Raw genomic sequence first — 20,364 nt, forward strand, 5'->3', positions numbered from 1 at the left:
AATGCCCCTCTCCGTCTCATTTATTTCCCAAACTTTCCCTTCCCCCCCTTCGCGAATGTTCTGTTCAAGGATAAAGATTAAGTACGGATGTTGGCCAGATCAGACGGCTAGAAATCTCTAATGATAGTGGAGATCAACCATCATTATTATTACAAATGGTAGGGGCTACGATAATTGAGTAGGAGAAGTGATAGTGTGGCAATTTTGTGTGGACAATGATAAACCAGGTGTTCCTCCTTGCTAAGGGTCGGCCGGTTCGGTCCAGTTTTGATCTGATTGATTCATTTTTAGTCTGGTTGGATCAACTCAAAACCAAACTGTTACGAAAGTTTTTTGGTTTTGGTTTGGTCCAGTTCCTTATCGGATTTTTGCTGTCAGTTTGTAATTGGACTACAATAGGGATCAGACTGATCCAACGTTTTTTGGGTTGATATATATACATAAGGAAAGTAATGGGAAAATGGTATCGATCATAAGAGGTATAGAGGTCATGTTATGTGTGAGGGAGAAGCAGACACAGAGGTGCTAGATCCCACAATCCTCGTGTGGGAGAAATTTTCAACACCACTCTAATTATGATGCAAGAAATTATTTTGTTAACATAAACCCACATTGTCATGGGGAAATAGAAAGTGTCAATATGGAAACCATATAGTTAGGATGTAGGAAGGAGTGAAAGCATTGGATCGAGCTCTTCTCCAATACGTTGGGTGTTCAACCTAGTATTCGATGGCTGGAAGGATTAGACATACATTCCAACGCATGGGCAGGCACCCCAGATCCTCCTAACTATTTGATGCTAGGTTGGACGCCCAATATGTTGGAGAGGATATTTTTCCAAAAGCATCTCACCATAGATTGAAGTTTTGGTATCATATCTAGCATAATACCAACATAGATTAATGATATTGGCCAAAAGTCCCCTTTTTTTTTCCGTCTAATATTGGATCAACATAGTTCAATCTCAAATTGAAACGGATCGATATCCTTGGAATTGATAGAATCTCAAATTGGCCTATTCAATGAATATAACTATCCAATGAACTTCGATGAGATGATTTTAAATAGGGGAAATAAATCCTTGCCAGGCTATAAACAATTTATGTTCAAACATAAGATCGAGAGAAATGACGCCTAACCCCTCTAAAATGAAAAATCTACCACTGTTGATGCCACTACACGCACTCGTAGGAGCCAAGCAACCTAACAATGATTTTCTGTCCTTCAAACAAGATTCGTATAGAACACTAAAAGCCTAAGGAAGACAATGTTATCTACCCTCAAATCTCATCTCTCTACTCTCCCAAGTGAAATAATAAAGACCTGGCAATGTTCTACTTCTACCTTAGCTGAGTATATCGAAGGGTAACATGATAATTATGACTTGTGAATATCTAAGCAATGGCTCAGAATAGCCATATATCAAATTTCATATTCAAATTCAAATACATATCCTCCCCACGTATTAGCATTTTCCCCCATCTAATTTTAGCTCCTATTTCCTTTCAGTTAACTTTAAGAAGTACTAATTATTTATTGGATTTATAGAGTTTCATTTTTGTCACTTGACCAACTCCGTTTGAGATTGAAACATAATACGTGAGTAGGTCTTAAGTCTCCTATTTATGTAGTTTTTGCTTCATTCAAATTATGACATTTCATATATTATGCATGTCAAAAAATTATTATCGTAATAGTTAGCACCTTTTTTTTCTTCAAATTATACTTGTAGTTCACTTGTAAAGTATATTTCTTTAAAAAAAAAAAAAAATCAATCACTAAAAATAAGAGTGTAACTATTTCAAAATATGCTAAATATATTAATTAAATTTTACTTTATTATTATTATTATTATTTTATTATATATATATTTTTTAAATATCACTAGTTTTCATCACTCGTCTTTTTATATGTTGTCACCTCAAATGTTTCATAAAATTATGTTAAAAAGAAACAAAAAATGTTTTCATATCACTATGCATCAACTTAATGGATGACTTCTACCATCAAAAAAATAAAAAAATAAAAAGAATACATCGATATCCGATACTGATGCGTATAGGTCACTATTTTCCTTGCTTTTAAAAAAAAAATCACATTTTTTTACTATTTACCTCTTAAACATGGATAATCAATCCTGATCGATTATGTATCGATATTGGTCTCAACTAATACAAATACGATATGCCGATGCAATCGATACAATACCAATACTTGAAAACATGGGCTTTCCTATGGTTCTCTTCTCATTTCATCTCTGCTTAAAAACGCACTAAATCTTATTTTATTTTACATTTTAACACATTTTTTTTAAAGAGTCATTAACACCTTATCATGGGAGGATAAAAATTCATCCTCCCATGAGTCAAAGTACATAACTTTCCTTGAGGAACATAATAAAAAAAACATTAGGAATCAAAGTAAAAGAAAGGAAGGAATCAAGAACTATAACTTTCTTCAGGAAAAGAATGGGAATTTAAATATAATGACAAGAGATCACTACTTAGTTGCTTAGTCTCATGCAGGAACTAATGTAAGCATGTACAAAGGCATCAACATGAATGGAGTTTTTTATTTCATAGTAGATGAATGATAATTTTGCACGATAATGTATCTGAGGCTCTAAGCATAAGGGCCACATCAGCATGTAACTTTCTTTTCCCTAAATATTATATGGGAAAAGGCTCTTTCAAGCTATTATTTTTTTTTTTTTTTGGGGTAATGGGAAGGTACATTAACAGTCTCTCACACATGTGAAGTCACTGTCCTCCTATGTATAAAACCATTTCGTCACACCTCATTTGTTGACTTCTTTATACCACTTGCTTAGAGAACCTTCTCTTATATAATATCATTCATTATAGTAAAAAAAGTCTCACCACCACCTCCTTCTAGCTCCTTTGCTCACTTGTGCAGTGATTTATATATCATATCAATAATTGTAGTATCAATCAATTCGATAAAATGCAAATATTTTTGGTAAAAAAAATGGTTTTTTTTATATGAAATCTAGTTGATATAAACCAATACAGCCGATATCGATATCTATAGACACCAATATGAAACCTAATACGAATTATCAAATCCCTAACTAGTGCGACAATAACTCAACCTTATCCCAACTAAATAGGATCGACTACATAAATCCTTATTGCCGAGTTAACTCTATTTGAGGTCACCCTTGATACAAAACGTAAGTTATGCATATCTTCCCTCATCACTTATCTTATGATCATTTTAGGTCTATTGCTGCCTCGCCACTTCAATCTGGCGAGTGTGATAGAATGTCTCATCCCCTCTCACCTTTATTTTAATTTTTTTTTTGGTCACTAGCGGCGAGGCGTGCGACTCAGCTAATAGGGCCTTGATAGGTATGGTATTACATGATGGGGACGGCCACTTGACCTGACTATGATCTGTATCCGTGTCTGACTTTCTGATCAAAGAGTTATTGAAGAAGAAGAAGATCATAGGTGGTCCATGGGACCATGAATAGGCCGGTCCCCACCCACTACTCCTCAACCCAAAAACCATAATAATGGTTACAGTTCTCCCCTAATAATACCAGCTACTTATCAGTTTTAATAACATTAATTTAGTGTAAATGATTGATCAAATCAAGATTTAAGATGCTTCTAGACATGATTCCCATAGGTGGGGGTTGGGGCCTGGGGGGACCTTTTCATAGCCCTAACCCGCTTATTTTGGATTTAAAAGTTAACCTCTCCTCTCCACCCCCCACCCAAACCAAAAAAAAAAAAAGAAAAGGAAAGTCCAATGTAATATTAAGATGCTAAGCTGATGGTCACTATTAGAAAAATAATGTGATATTCCAATCAAATGTCAGAAAAGAAAATGGTCCCATTATTATTATTATTATTAGGTTTCTTCCACTAGTCAATTTTTTTTTAATGGTTTCCCCCAGGGGAAGTTCAGAATTGGCCCATGAGAGTATGAGACCACCACCAGCCCAGCAAGGCCAATATTAAAATGACCAATCAAGATGTGTTAGGGAAATTAATGAAGCATAAAAGAGGTGTTTACTTTAGCTTGGATCATGCTTAAGCAATGAACATTTTTATGCCCTAATTATTTTTTTAACTTTAAAAGAAAAGGGTTTCTTTAAAATTCATATAAATACAAGACAATTCATGCTTGACCCTTGTTAACATGGTTTTAAAAAACAGTATACCAATATTGACAAGATCGGGTTTTGCTCTTAATTTTAATAGAAAAATTAAATTTTGAAGAAATTTATCTTTATTAATAAGAATTCGGCAGATATCGGTATACGAATACCCTATACACCCGATTTGATACCGTTTTTAAAGACTATGCCTGTTAGTTGGTATTCCTGCTGGAGTTCTAATTAATTATTTCGACTAACTTAATTTTTAGGCCTTGAATCATAGACCATGAATGAAGCAGATTTCATGCCATAGATATTGGATGTTTAATTTTCTAAATGCAAGGTCCATTTTTTTCTTCTTTTAATATTTTTATTCCCTGTCTTTCTCTCTCTCTTTTTCTTTTCTCCTCTTTCTATGATGGAGCCAATAAAGTTCAGATTGAATTTCTCACAAGGTAGTCGTGTTTTTGCCATCTCTTAACTTTTTTGAAATCCTTTTTATTCGATTTGTTCCCATCCAATAAAGAAGAGGAAGAAACCTAAATTAAGAGATTCTTTCGACCCTCCTTTTGTTGTCTTTTAGACACTAATTCAATAATCAGAGAAAAGAATAAAAAAAGAAAAAATAAGGAAGCATAAACGCAAGCTTAGTCAGATTCAATTCAATCGAGATTGAAAATGACTACTTCAGAGGGAGTATTCATAGATTTCAGTGAGACATATCTTAGGGTTGAGACTCATCAGATGCATCTTTAATTGAAGGCCAGTTTTGCCAAACTAATAGTGAGCGAGCTTACTATCGGTGAACCAACTACACTAAGGGAAAAAAAAAAACCAATATTAGCTAAGAACTGTCAAAGCCTAACAAAATTCAAGAGAAACTTGTGGGTATTTGTGTTTAATTCTAAAATGTTCAGGTTATATCATATAGGCACTGGTCCCTTTTTTTCTTTTTTTTTTTCCTATTTCAAATTCAACTAGGGTTTATCTACCACTTTCCAGTTTTGTATCGTTTACTTCAACATCCATTACCAAGCATACTCGAATGAGGAACATGGGGAGGCTATATCTGAAATATTACTAAGTTATTCTAAAAAAAATATTAAAAATAAAATGTATCAATAAACCAATTTTAATAAAGTTCATCATCGATACTAATTGACATATCCGAACGCGTCACAAAGATTAATATATGCATGCAACATAACTAAATAAATACTTAGTTGAAAAGCACAAATAACAACATATGATGTATAAATAATGCAACTTACATGTTCAACACATTTTTTTTTATAGATTATAGAAAAAGAACTGAAAAATATGCATTCTAATAGATTATAGATATTATAATAAGTCATGATAGATGTAAAGACCATATGTGTGGAGTTGAAAATTTCAAATCCATCATCGATTTTTCACATGAGCAAATATTAGTCGGTCCATGTTTAGACCCATTATCGGCAAAGTTTCAATCTGAAACCAATATTTAAAGTGGTAATTATAAAAATACTAAAAGTATATGAAAATTTAAACTCATTTTAACAACTTCATATGCTTATTTGAGATGGGTGTGGTCCCTATACATGTAAGATAATCTCATTCACAACGCATTACATAATATACAATCTTAGAATTCTTTTTTATCCAAAATATTAGGTGTATAACCTGGATAAATTCAGTGAAGGGGTGGCATTGATTGGCTTAGGCTACATGCCTAGTTGAATCCATGATTTTTTTAGAATGTGCAAAGGATAAGCATGCATAAGCCAGCATACCATTCTAACCATTTGATACAGGGTAGTATATTTGATAAATCGCAAGTCCAATTTGATGGCTCATTTCAATTGTATGGTTGACCATGTAAATGGTTTCTCCCTTCATCTTTCAATAATGATATTTTTGCAAATATTTTTTTCCTTAAAAAAAAAAAAAAGAAAAAAAGAAAAACAAGATATCTAAGTTACCTATTCTATGTTTCATGTTAATAGCTTCTTCTTAAAAAAATGAAAAAAATAATAATAAAAATAAAAAATTTCTTCATTATGGTTGAAAAGAATCTAGCCATTGGGTGTTATTATTCCCTCTCCCCATTGTACAAAGTCTGAAATACCCCCAATATTAGTCCTACTTCCTAAAGTCTCATCTAACCACCAAAAATCCATGATTAAAAGATTCTTCACTATGTTGACGGTAAAAAGAATCTAGCCATTGGTCTGTGTTTGATTAAGATTACAATCTTATTATAGTTTAGATGTGCATTTATGCAACCAATCCCAAGACTAGTTAGTGTATAAGCTCTAAATTGTCCTATAAAGTAGGAGGTTAATTTCATAAACTTAATCAAGCATGTTAATTGAAAGAGAAAAGGATCCTATCCGCTTGCGTGTCTCTACGTCCAGACATAGGTTGGCACAAAAAGACCATGTTGCCCCCCATATACCTCTGCGTGGCTTCCTATTGACCTGCATACTGATGCAATGGCCATGCAAGCAGACAAGATTCTCTTGCCCTCAATTGAATGTGCACATTGAATGAGACTGCTAGTTTTAATCTATGACAAATAAAGGTAATAATAGACAAAAAGAGTAAGCCGATTAAATACCCAAATAAACAAGAAACAAAAACTGGAAATCATCTCTATTGTCAGATCCCTTAAACCCATCAGAGAAGTAGCCAACTTGTCCACAAAAAACCATGCATGTCTGTGCTCTACACATGCAGCTAAAAAGGAAACTAAAGCTGAATAGTATATAAAAGATTCCATATAGAATAGTAAACAAAAGATTCCACATGGAGAGTAGATCTAGTGGTCTGTCTGACTCTAGGATGTAAGGTGGTCAGACTAAATTTCATCACATGGTGATTAGTTAGGATCCAAATTTTGAGTGCAAGTATTTCCAATGGTATCCTGACCTATAAAATTTGAAGTCAACCAGAGTTGGTCATGTTATTAGGTTCTGAAAAACAAATAGATATCCAAAAAATACTCCGAGGGGTAAATGATTGAATTTTGCTATGAGAAATGACTGATCAATCTAAATCATGTGATTCCTATTCAACAGTTGGATTTTGCAAAATCTTCCTTCCATATGGCACAGTAGGTGGCACAGTGGTTAAATTGCGTCACCACAACCCAATGGTTGCAGGTTCAGATCAGATGAATAAGTTGATTTGGATTGGAATCGGTCATCCCATTCCAATATTGCTGATTTACCCTTTGTTTGCGGAATCTGACCGATTAAAGCTGATTTAGAATAGAGTAAGATCAGAATCGGCTGGACCCAATCCTGATTCTGATTCTGATTCCAATTCCAATTCCAATTCCAAATGATTGAGTTTCTACATCACCAAGAGACCACAGAAAGGCCTTCCTAAATGGGTTTGTGTAATGAACATACAAACATAAAAAATTTCAAACATTTTACCAAATTAGTTAACCATTGCCCTAACCAAAAAGACTCAATAACAGCATCCTATCACTTGCTGCTATCCAGTTCTTAGTTGAAAAAAAAAAAAAGCCTATCTAGTGAACCAATAGCAGCATCTCTAACCCAAATATGAGGAATGTTGTAGCCAAATTCAGTTCTTTGGGTTAAGGCTCAGTTGAGTGAAAGTTCTGATGAGGCCAGCTTCAACTAGCAGAAGTGGCACACATTCCACCACCCCTGGCCCTTCTCTTCCCAGGTGGGGCAGCAAGGGGACTCATCAAGGTCATGAAACATCACTTCAAGACTCTAAATACCACATAACCAAGATATAAGAACAAGCATAAGTAAATGAATCATTAAAGTAAGATCTAAACTTAGGTGAACAAATGTCCGCCTTGAACCATCTAGTTTTACAGGTTCAACTAGAGGCTCTTTTTTACTCATTTAAGTGTCCTCAGCTTCCTGCCAAATAATATTTGCCAAGGTACACCCAAAGATATCATTTCTTTTCGTAATCGATCTGAAAACATCAGTCACGGTAAAACACACATAATACTAACAAATTACAATACAAACCGAGAGTGAACATCCTAAGCTGATTGAAAACTCCCATGGCTCCTGATGGTGCCCTAGAATTATTGTTAACTGAATACTGGGCATCTCCGCTCAAAAATTGCCAGTCCATCATTCAGAAGCATCTTATTTACAAGCACGTTTAGCAAGGCATCTGTTGACCAACCAGCAGAGTCAGAATTCTCTCCCTTTGTATGGCATTTCCTGTCCGAACACCAGCAAGTAGTGTAAGGAAAGATAAATGGGCAGAATTAGGGTTGTCTGAACTGTAATAAGCAGCATTCCCAAAGGTGACTTGTTAATATTTCTTAGGCAAGTCATAGAAGGAATCATAGATATAGGCTGGTTGTGAAATAATGGAGCTATGCAGGCTCCTCAGAACCAAGCACTAAACAAAGTACAAATGTTAAAGTTCAGATGCAAAGCATAAGTCATTAAAGTAAATTATTTAAAATGCTTGATGAATGAAAGAACTGGCTTACAGGGGGGTAACTTGGCATGTACAAAATTTGCCTAGGGTGGCCAAGCATCATCTGCTGCCCATACTGCAATAATTGTAGTACAAAATCATAGTAAGCATGAACTGATGAACCTTATGGACAGAAATAATTGAAGAAGCCTGGATGGCTCCATAAAATGTTGAAAATGCAGGCAAACAGCATACCAGAGGTCCATTTGGATTGACATATGGCTGAGGTGATTGCACTGGTGTAGCCTGTGGATTGTAAATCACAGGCTGGTGTCCGAACGAGGGAGCAATCTGCAAAAATCATACATACTAGCTATCAATCAAGAAAAAAATATCAAATAGATGGGGATGGCAAAAACAGTTGCAATAACAGCACCAGCAGTAACCGGAATAGATTTAGATAACAATGGAACGATTAGAAAGAAAAGGATCTACCAACTCAACCAACTTCCACAGACCCATCTAAAATGAATATAACAACAAAAGATGATATGCAATGGAAAGGAATCCTATGAAACAATAATTTAAACTAGTTAAAGTTATACCTATATAACTTGGATTCTTGAGCCTTTATCCATTTATTGTTGTCCCAGCCAAATTAGATTGGAATGACAGGGAAAAAAGTACATGGGCGCATTTCCAGGATGATGTACAACTCCAGCCTGATGCAGGAGCGTTCCTTGGACCAGCACAAATCTGTTTGGGAGTCCAGACGGAGATGAACCGGGGCCAAATTGGGTCCTGGGACTGGTAGGATATTTAGGGATTTATTTGCATATTTGAGATTATCTTGTAATCTTTATTTTATGGAAAGTAGGATAACATAAGAGTTTGATTTCTTGGTTTGAGGTAATTTCCTAGTTTACTACAGTTTCCATTTTAGAATATGTTTAGAAGATTATCAGAGGATGAGAATAGAATGAATATTAAGTTTTGGTATTGAGTGTGCCTGCATGGCTTGGGTAGTCTGGCTATCATCCCCTTTCCCTCTCCCCTGAGTTCAGAACATCCCATAGCAGGAGTTTTCTTCATTTTCTCCTCCTCCTCCCTTATTCTTATTCTTCCCCTTTCACATCGTCCTTGTCTTCTCCTTTCAGGTCTGATTTCTTCCCTTCATCCTTGCCTATGCTTCTCCTTATCTCTTCTTCTACTTCCTGATATAATATAAGCATATTCATCGAAAAACAAAGCAATAAACATAAATCAATGTAAACTTCTGAAGCGTTGTCGCCTTGGACCCAAGAAAGAGCCTGGATGCCTAAGGAGTGCCTTGACAAATATGCCTAACTTTTTGGATCGTTTTCAACCCACCCTTCCTTTCTTCCCCATACTTGGGTAGTTCAATCACCTCTTCTGGGCAACCTAATTTTAGATTCCTGACTCAATATCCTGCTGAAATAGATGAGATCTGGAATCCAAACCTGGTTCTCTTACTATCACTGACGACATTTTCTGAAATCCAATACATTTTTGTTAAAGCTGGGGTTTGCTAATACCTGAGTTACAAATGTCCTGCAGTTGCGATCCTCTCCTGAAATCTCAGGCCAGAGCGAGATCTATTGAGAGAATTCTTCAAAAAAGTCTGGTTCCCGCAATAACATCCCGGTTTCTCTTCCAATCGTAAGATTGGAGGAGAATGGTGGAATGATTTTAAACAATACCATAACCCTGGTATTCCCATATTGCCTCTCCCTTCTTCCTTTAATCTCTTTAGTTCTTATATTTATCTTCCTAAGCAACCCTCTAAGATTCTATTTATTTATTAAACTTCCACTACCCCTGTAAACCTTGGAATATTTATAGCGTTGCTATTATATAGGTGGGCCCATAGCAACCCAAATTTAGGGTTAACTCCAAGGTTGCATTACTGCCTGAGTCAACAAGATTCCAGACTTCCTTATTTGGTTCCACTAGCACTCAAGTCAAGTCAAGTAAGCTTAGCAGTTTGGGCAAAACCATAGATAATACATCAAATAATCAGACAGAATTTACCCACATTACAAGGTATAAGAGAGAAATTCTTGAAAATTTTCTTCAAATTTCCCAATCATAAAATATGGACACTCCGGTCAAGCGGAAAAAGGAGACCTGACCAGGTTTGCTTAGCTGAAAAAGTGAATCTGAGTAATTTATGAAGAAACTATCACAGCAAACCTCATATAGACATATTACAGCTATCCTCAGGAAGCAAAGGAGTAGAGCTTGTCCTTGCACTTTCTAAAGCTCACGTAATGTAGGCTATTCCTGAACCAGAACAATTCAGCAAGACTAATAAAGATAGGATGGCAGAAGCATAGAAATATCGGCCAGAAATAAGGGAGCTTGTAATTGAAAGTAGATAGATCAGAATAGGCAACAAATCAGGTCAAGTGGAACACTAATAGCAGAACTAGAAAAGCAATATGACTATGGATCTGCAGAGAAGTCCAAGCGTTGATAGGAACACTAATAGCAGAACTAGAACAGCAATATTGATCAGATTTGTTTAGGAAACAAATTCAGAATTTTAGAGAGAATGAATTCAGAAACTAATATGTGAAATTTGAAGTAATCCAAACTAGTAACTAGAGAGATATTGAAGAAGAATGAAATCTGAAAGTTGATCTAGAATAGGAGCACCAAAAATTAGCAGAAGTAATAATATGAGAAGAAGAATAGTAAAAGACGAGATAGCAACTGATTTATAGAAGGATTCAGAACTAGAAGAAGAGAAGACGAAAGCAGCAGGCCAAAAGAAGAGCCTTCACCCTCGTTTTCAGAGTTCAACTAAAAAATTCTTGAAAAACTACATTTTTATTATCAAATAATATTTAATTGATTTGGGAGGGGGCTATAGTTAAATATTACTTTTTAAATTTCTTAAATGGACTTATAAAAGGATTCATAATTACTCTATTATACTGACTAAAAGTAAATATACTCAAAACATAACTCTTAAAAGCTATTATCCTCATCTAATTCAAACACTTAACCACTAATCCTGTGTACTAACTTTACCACCATTTTATGAAGCTTATAAATGAGGCCTGTTACAATACCGCACCCCCAAAAAATAATTATATATATAATATAATATAATATATAACTACCCAAAGCTTGTTTTCATCCCATTGGACTGTCGATACCAACTTGTGGGCCTCCCAAGCTTGTGCCTAGGCCTCCATATAAGATCACTGTCTAATGCAATTGCATCATCATGCTTCCATCACTGAAAGAACATAGTTTTCTTTCACCCTTTTATTGGCCCTTTGATGGAGATCAGTGGATGGATCTGCTGTGGTGGGTCAAATTGACGACAGAAAAGAAGACGGAGAAGAGAGGAGATTGATGGGTGGGGGGGCGAGAGAGAGAGAGAGAGAGAGAGAGAGGGAAGAGAAATCAAAATCACGGGGAAAGAGAAGGGAGATAAAAAAAAAGGCAACAACCTCCAAACTAAAACAGAAATAAGTAAAAATATAAGACTCCTAACATCCACATCATTTGGCTGAGGTGGCTATCCTAGAGTGACTCAAATCAATAATGAAAACTAACACGAATAGAAAAGGAAAGCTACCTTCGGTAGAACCTTGTATTAACTAAATTTTAAGAATGACACCCAAACAATTAAGGAACTTAAAGACAAACCAAAGTAGGAAACTCCTACAAACCGTAAGGCAATAAGAAGAGTACTAGATAGATTAAACTCTAAGAAATTAAAGAGATAGAATGATGCAAATGCACAACCGTCAACCGATCCAAACCCATCTAGGTATCTAGACAGAGATGAACCAGGCCCATATTTGAGTCTTTGGTCTAGTAAGATTTTAGGAAGTTATATATTTGGAAGTGATTTATTTTATTTTATCCTATCCTTTATTTCCAAGTTGGATAAGTAGGATTTAGAGTAGAAAATAGTGTCAGTTTGTAGTTTGTTCCCTTATTTAGGGTAGTTTTCTATTTCAGTTCGGTTTCCTTTTTTATGTCTTTTCTTTTCTATAAATTAGTTATAACTAATGGAGAACATAGATATGGAGAAAAAATCGAGTTTGTGGTTGTGAGTAAGGATTAAAGTATTGGTATTGGTTGCCGTATTGGTCAACTAAAATTAAGACATGTATCGGAGGTTCTGGTATTGTATCAGAGATACGCTATGCTATGCTAAAGATCAAGGATTAAAGTATCGGTATCGGTCGTCATATTGGTCGGCTAAATTTAAGACGCATATCGAAGGGGTACTGTATCGTATCGGAGATACTTTAAACGATGGTTGTGAGTGCCCTGTGTGGCCAAAGAGTGTTTGAATATCTCTTCCCACCCCCCTTTCTCTCGTGGGATTCCTCTCCCTCCCCTGCAATTCTAAGTTCATCTCAAGGATTCTTTCCCTTCCCCTACCGTCTGGAGAAGCCTTAGGGAAGAGAAGGAAAGTCGCATAAAGAGGGAGAGGGGGAAGGGATCACAGCAATGCACAAATTCACTAATCTAAAAATTAAATTCACTCTAAAAAATCAAACATTGAGTTATGCAAGTATATAAAGGGAAAATAAAAGACTACTCCTACTTAGACTCCAAAACTGAGATCGACTCCTCTACCTCCTACGTATCCTACTAAAAGACAAATAAAAAACATAATATAAAACTAACTACTACCAGCCCTTGTTGGACCAAAAACCTGGGCTGGACTGGTTCTTCTTGGCCCTTTGATTCCACATCTAATCCTGTTGGTCCAACCAGGTAAGTGCAGCTGTATCTACATCAGCTCTCCCCTTCTGAAAAGAACTAGACTTCGTCGAGTTTGGATGAGGTCCAAGAATGCCGCCAGAGTCGATGCGCTTAATGAGAAAAGTACCAACTGTCTTCTTGAGCTTGAGAGGGGGAAGATCCTTTGTTGGAAGGAACTTCATCTCGAGGCCACCATGCTGAAAAGTGTATGTATTCTCATATCCCCAGTGCTTGGCTTTCTTGTCGAACAACCATGGGTGCCCCAGAAGAATGTGATAGACTTTCAAAGGGAGAACATCACACTAAACCTGATCAATCAATCCACCAATGGAATAAGACCCAACTTGCGAATAGGATCTTCAGCAACAACATTGGTACAAATGTCGGGGTCAATCATCATATTACACAAACTGTCATTGCATCGCACCCTAGTTTGAAAGATACTGTTACAGCACCAATCGTCCTCCTCAGGAATCTTCTGTTATAGTCAAAAGAGGACGGATCACATAGAACGATCGAGGCTCACTATTACTATCACCATCATTAATCTCATTAGGATCATAATCAAATTCAGCCTCCAGATTTACTGTTCCTGTTTTCGGTTGCTCTTCTGGTGCATAGGGTATAAAATTGTCCTTGTCGATGTATGCTAATCGGTTAGGACATTGATTAACTTTATGCCCGTACCCCTTACATGAGAAACATTGAATAGCCTCCTTTGGAAATACTAAGTTCCTGTCATAACCACGCTGAGGTGAGGAGTATGGCTGATTAGGTTGTGAAGATGACATGTCTGAATCACGACGAGGTGGAGAATATGGTCGGCTGGGTCGTGAAGATGCCATAGACGAAGCACTAGTCTGTGGTCTGCTGATTGACTTTTCCCGTGGAGATGATTGTGGCTGAATAAAACTAGGACCCTTAGGAAAAGCATCTGTACATGGCCTCCGATTGTATGGACGTTTCAAACTCTCCTCAACCTGATAAGCTACCTGGACAACATCTTCCATTGTAGGCAGTCGGCTAGAGGCAAGGGCAGCACTAAGTTGAGGGTGTAAAATATTACGGAATTGTGCCACTAATACTTCTTCATCCCACTCAAAATCTAAACAAGTAGCCAAATAATAGAACCTAGCAACATATTCTTCCACGGTCAAATTCTCTTGTTTCAACTGTGCAAACCTGAGATGCATGTGTTGCTTGTAATCAGAAGGCAAGAATCTTCGGTTCATGACTTCATGCATTTCAGCCCAAGTAATGACTAAACCAATGCCTCGGGTTCGGTTTTGCTGTTGTTGCTTAATCCACCAGATTCGGGTCGTGCCTTTCAGTTTGGCCTCTGCAAATAGGATCTTTCGGGCCTTGGTCATCCCGTACCATCTAAAGAATGTCTCTAAGCTGTGAATCCAATCAAGGTACAGTTCTGGATTATTATCTCCAAAAAAATCAAGGACATCCAATCTTACTGCTCTTTCTGCTCCATCATCATATCTACGAGTTCCATATGGTGGTGAAGGTGGTGGCGGTGGTGTATGATGTGGTGGTGGATCTTGTGGAATGGTGTCGGAAGAATCCCCAGATTGAATGGGACTCTTTCCTTTATCTGCTGCCACCAAACGATCAATAGAAGCTTGCATAGATTCCATCATTGTCATAATAGCTTCAATTTTTGCTTCATTTTCTCCCTTATAGGAGTTCAGCTGTTGAACAACCTCACTATTGGCTACCATGGTGGAGATGGGCAAGATTACACTGAGAATGGCAAAATGGTAATTATCTCCTTTTTTTTTCAGGGTGGCAGAATTGTAATTATTGGAAGTGCACTTTACAACTCAAAGGATGTCACATGTGGGTGTAAGGGTATTCTTGAAAGTGAAAAAAATAGGACAAAAAGGGGATAATGGAGTAAGGGAGGGGTATTCCAGGAAATAGATAAATAATAAGGAGAAAAAAAGAACAAAAGGAAAATCGTGGGTTAAGGGTTGGAATACCGACCACAATAGTTCTCCTCCTCCTTCTTGGAGACGGAACCAGCAGCGGGAGTCGGCTCCGATCAGGAGAGAGGCTCGCCATAGCTTTGCAGGTATGTGCTCCTTTCTCTCTCTTCCCGACTTCTCTTCTTTTTTCTGATTTCTGTTCTTCTTCTTCCAATCTTCTTCTTCTGTCTTCTACCTCTCTGATTTCTGTTGTCTTTTTTTTTCTTCTATTTCCTGTTCCTTCTTCTATTCTGCTCCTTCCGTCTTCTCTTCTTTTTTTTTTCCCTCTTTTTCGCTGCTGGCAGAACCCAGCAGGACGTTCTATTTTTTTTTTTCCCGCTCGCCTTCCTGCTGTTACCTCTTCTGCCTTACCGCATTTTTTTTCCTGCTGTCAGAACCTGCTCGATCAAAGGGAGTTGGGAGAAAAGAAGGAGGGTAGGACAGAGGGGTCGATTCTGTCTTCTCTGGACAGAATCGATTTTTTTTTCCTGTCTCTGTCGAAGCAAAGGCCGATGGGGTTTTTTTCAGGGAGAATTGAAATAGGGAGGAAGGAAAGGGCAATGGGGTATGGTACGGCAGAATTGGTGGAGCTTGATGGTTGTGGGAGGTGGAATGGAGTTAGTGTTTGAGTAGGGTGACAGGGATGATAGGATCCTTCGGCTCTGATACCAAATTGAAGGAGTAGCCTTAGGGAAGAAAAGGAAAGTCGCATAAAGAGGGAGAGGGGGAAGGGATCACAGCAATGCACAAATTAACTAATCTAAAAATTAAATTCACTCTAAAAAATCAAACATTGAGTTATGCAAGTATATAAAGGGAAAATAAAATACAACTCCTACTTAGACTCCAAAACTAAGATTGACTCCTCTACCTCCTACGTATCCCACTCAAAGACAAATAAAAGACATAATATAAAACTAACTACTACCAGCCCTTGTTGGACCAAAAACCTTGGCGGAACCGGTTCTTCTTGGCCCTTGGCTTCCACAGCCAGTCCTGCTGGTCCAACCAGGTAAGTGCAAATATATCTACATCACCATCCCTCCACCAATTTGGTATCAGAGCTAACAGGTCCTCTCTCTCTCCCTATTATAACTTCTTCCCTATCCCTATCTCCTTCTATTACCTTCTGACAGACCGTATTTACAATACTACCACTCACTTAAGGATTTCAATTTAAATACCATTCTGCCATCCCCTTTTCAACTTCCATTTAATTATTATTTTTCCATTCAACCTATGTCTTAAGTATTCTCTTGCCATAGTGGGCCCATAGTAATTCCAAATACAAATCTGGACATGGATTCTTTTATTTTCAAATTTATAGTCGGCTGTAGAATGGAAAGCTTGCTAATTTGTTGATTGATGAGAAATAACATGACAATTTCATTTCGAGATGTGTGATGGATATGCTATCAATACTGACCAAATCATTATTGAGTCCGAGGATAATGTCTTTGTCAAGTTCTTGGTCTATCATTTTGATGGGTCTTATTGTGAAGTGTTTGATTTTCCTCAACGCATCATTAAATTGGGTCGTGAATGGTTGGAAGAACGAAAAGGCATTGTTGATAAAATTTGTGCACCCCACATCCTTTCCAAATGCATCAAAAACTTGTTCTTCACAGATTGGCCGACTCAAACAAGTTGGTACCAACAATGCACCACAGGACGAACCAAATTGGTTAACACAAGAAGAAGACCGTCCGGATGTGAAACAAGTAAAAGCAACAAAAAACGAGAAGATCGTGGATCAAGTCATTAAGGGAATTAGTGCCATGAAAACCGTTCCCCACCATGAGTTTGTTCGTCCCTATGATTTTTCAGACCTAAATGCACCTCAAAAGCTTCATATCTTGGATTTTGTTTGCGCTGCAGACAATGAGCGATTCACCCCTGCTTGTGAGCTGTTGCTTTAGCGTTCTATAAAACTCGTGGTTGAGTTTGTCTCAACACTAGGGGAGTTGATGTAGGTGCAAAACCGTGGACCAATCCAAACCCATCTGGGTATCTAGACAGAGATGAACCGGGTCTATATTTGAGTACTTGGTAAAGTAGGATTTTAGGATATTTTATTTGGAAGTAATTTATTTTATATTATCCTATCCTTTATTTCCAAGTTGGATACATAGGATTTAGAGGAGGAAATAGAGTCAGTTTGCAATTTGTTTCCTTGTTTAGGGTGGTTTTTTATTTCAGTTCGGTTTCCTTTTTTATGCCTTTTTCTTTTCTATAAATTGGTTGTAACCGATGGAGAACATAGATTTAAAAAATGAAATTGAGTTTGTGGTTGTGAGTTCCTTGTGTAGCCAAAGGGTGTGTGAATCTCTCTTCCCCCCCCCCTCCCCCTCCCTTTTCTCTTGTGCGATTCCTCTCCCTCCCCTGCAACTCTGAGTTCATCTCAAGGATTCTTTCCCTTCCCCTACCGGCCCTCCGCCATAAAACTCCTAACAACCAAAACTGGGTCTTGGGTCCCACAAGTGATTGACAGCTATCTAATAAGATAACCTCCTAACTAATAGCCAATGGGACCCAGTGTAGGATATTCATGTGGTATCTTCTAAGATTTTGCACGTGTGATACATGTTCCTTCTATTTCTCCAAGTAAAGCCCTTCGCACGTGTAACTTGATCTTTCATAAGTAGAGACAGAATAAAATGTTCATAATAAAGACTCTTCTTGTTTGCTCTTGATTTAACACACTTCCACTACTAATACTAAAAAGAGTAACCCAGTGCACGAGGCTCCCGCTACTGCGACGTCTGGGAGGGGCAAATTGTACGCAACCTTACCCCCTGCTTCGCAGAAGAGGCTGTTTCCAGGTTTTGAACCTATGACCAACATGTTACAATAGTGCAACTTAACCATGGTGCCACAGGCTCACCCACTACTTCCACTACTAATAATAACAACCCAATTAAATTACTAACTCCGTGTATCCCCTATGGACCTAAAATTTGGAACTTCCAATTGAGCCATTACAAATAAAAACACTTAAAACAAAAGACCATAACAATATAATATCAAAGCAGGCCCAAAATAAAAGATCAAAGCGCATCGCCACATCCAATGATGGCGATCATGCTCCTGCATTACTTTTCAAAGAAATTCATAATACTCTTTTGAACCAATTAGATTATCCATTACAATATTTCCATTTGAGACCTGATGTTGAAGCTTCTAAAGCTCCTTAATTACTCCTTTGAAGCTTCAGACAAGATACTTATATGATAGACAAAAGATGCTCTAATAATTAAAGTATAAGATACCTCTTTTGCCGGTCAAAACAAAATATAAGATATCATAAATATAATATAACCCTTTTATTTCATAAATAATAAAGCAATTCAGCAACGACATAAATTAGAGTCCACAGCGCATGACAGTACTGAGAATTGTTACAGCAGGCATATGATAAATCCCTTTGGCTTGGTTTATCTACCCATATAAATGTCAGTGGAAAGGATGTTTGGTGCATTCCCAAAAGTTCCAATTTAGGAGCTCAATCAAATCCTTTTTATTCCACTAGCCTTTTAGAGGCAACGGATAAGTTTATTAATTTACTGATATAGCTACATATCTAAAACAGTTGGCCTTGTCTCAGACTCCAAAGGGACATTTTGGCTATTCAGTTACACTGGTTAAAATCATGTGATCAAGGCAAGCAGGTTGGTACAGATGATGCAAAAGATAATGGCAACAGAAGTGGTTACCACATCTGAACCCTAATTTTGTCGCCAAAATGAAGCTGTCCGTTAATGTTTGATATGTCCTATTCCAAATGAAAAGTTGCTACTGTAGAAACGCAACCCTAAAACGATGCAGAAGATAATGGAAAAACAAGAACAAGCAATGCACACAGATTTACGAGGTTCGGCAAGATTTCCTATGGCCCCAGTGAGATGAGATCCTGCTTCACTATCAATGGAGAATAGGGTTACAATGCTCATCCCTCACACCTCTCAGTATTGCTTGCATTACAGAGAAAGAAACTCTCGCTACAAATATATAGCGAAAAACCCTAATCTAGCGGGACCGCCATCCTGCCTGTCGAGATGCTGCACCAGTACTCCCTGGATTAAACTGTGACGGAATACAAGACATCGTACACCAACAGCTACCTCTTTGGATTCTTTGGCGCAAGGTTTGTTTCATTTGTCTGCCAATTATATCTTTATCATAACTTGTTTAATATAACCATAAGAATCTACGTTCTATGAGCGGATTATGGACAGTACTATTAGTTGTAGGGGATGTTCCTAGGATGTTGTTCTATTTTACTGCTAGAACTTTTTTTTTCGTGTCTTCTACTTCCTTGTGTACTTTGATTTTGTATTTCTTTTACTTTGATGATCATATTGGACCATGTAGCCGACCCCATTTTGTTGGGATAAGGTTATGGTTGTTGTTGTTGTTGTTGTATGGTTTACCATGTCTAACCACGACAAAAAATGACATATCATGATACTAATTATATCAGGACTACACCAGTCATCCAAACTGATCAACTCCACCTTACCACCTTTGCTAGTCAGACCAGCTTTTACCACATAACTAGGATTTTACAATGGCATATAACCTTGTGGCACAGTACGCTTAAGAGTGAAGCACTGGGGGGTGGGGCTCCTATTTTGAAGTGCCCAGATGGCATAAGATTTTTGCAAACTGGACAAATCTTTTTCAAACCTGATGTGAAACAAAAAGTTTCCAATAACTTTGCGAATGGCCAACTTCTGTCAAACCTGATGTTATTGATGTGAAATAACATATTCAATGTTCAGCATTCTTTTACTGATGTCCAACATTGATGTAGCAGCAGAGAGATGTGGAAGGGAAAGAAACAAATGCTTGTATCAGGAGTGGGGTTAGCAGATGATTTGCAGAGAAAAGGCAAGGTTGATCAAGCTGGTGAGGAGCAAGGGGTGGCTGGAACCCCACATCCAACTTCCCCTCCAACCCCCACCCCCACCCACCCAAAAAAAAGGCACCCACACCACCCTTCCACTAGGAGAGAACAAGAAGAAGAGAAGTATTGATGTATCAGAGCAGCTGAGGTTAAGTCTCTCATGTGTGTGCCCAACAAAAGCCAAA

At 37.4% G+C, this 20,364-nt stretch overlaps 1 protein-coding gene across 3 annotated transcripts in view; it reads right to left on the reverse strand.

The window, feature by feature from the left end:
* Positions 1–7,886: 7,886 nt before the first annotated feature.
* LOC122085739 (polyadenylate-binding protein-interacting protein 4-like) overlaps positions 7,887–20,364 on the reverse strand; it is a 46,018-nt gene continuing 33,540 nt past the window's right edge. For all 3 annotated transcript variants that reach the window (XM_042654269.1, XM_042654270.1, XM_042654268.1), the window contains exons 14-16: positions 8,795–8,890; positions 8,613–8,675; positions 7,887–8,334 (exon numbers count right to left, since the gene is read on the reverse strand). In XM_042654269.1, coding sequence (XP_042510203.1) covers positions 8,305–8,334; positions 8,613–8,675; positions 8,795–8,890 — 189 coding nt within the window. In that variant the 3' untranslated portion in view covers positions 7,887–8,304. The remainder of the gene's footprint in view (positions 8,335–8,612; positions 8,676–8,794; positions 8,891–20,364) is intronic.

The sequence above is a fragment of the Macadamia integrifolia genome, chromosome 8 (genome assembly GCF_013358625.1).
Source record: "Macadamia integrifolia cultivar HAES 741 chromosome 8, SCU_Mint_v3, whole genome shotgun sequence".
NCBI classification, from domain to species: domain Eukaryota; kingdom Viridiplantae; phylum Streptophyta; class Magnoliopsida; order Proteales; family Proteaceae; genus Macadamia; species Macadamia integrifolia.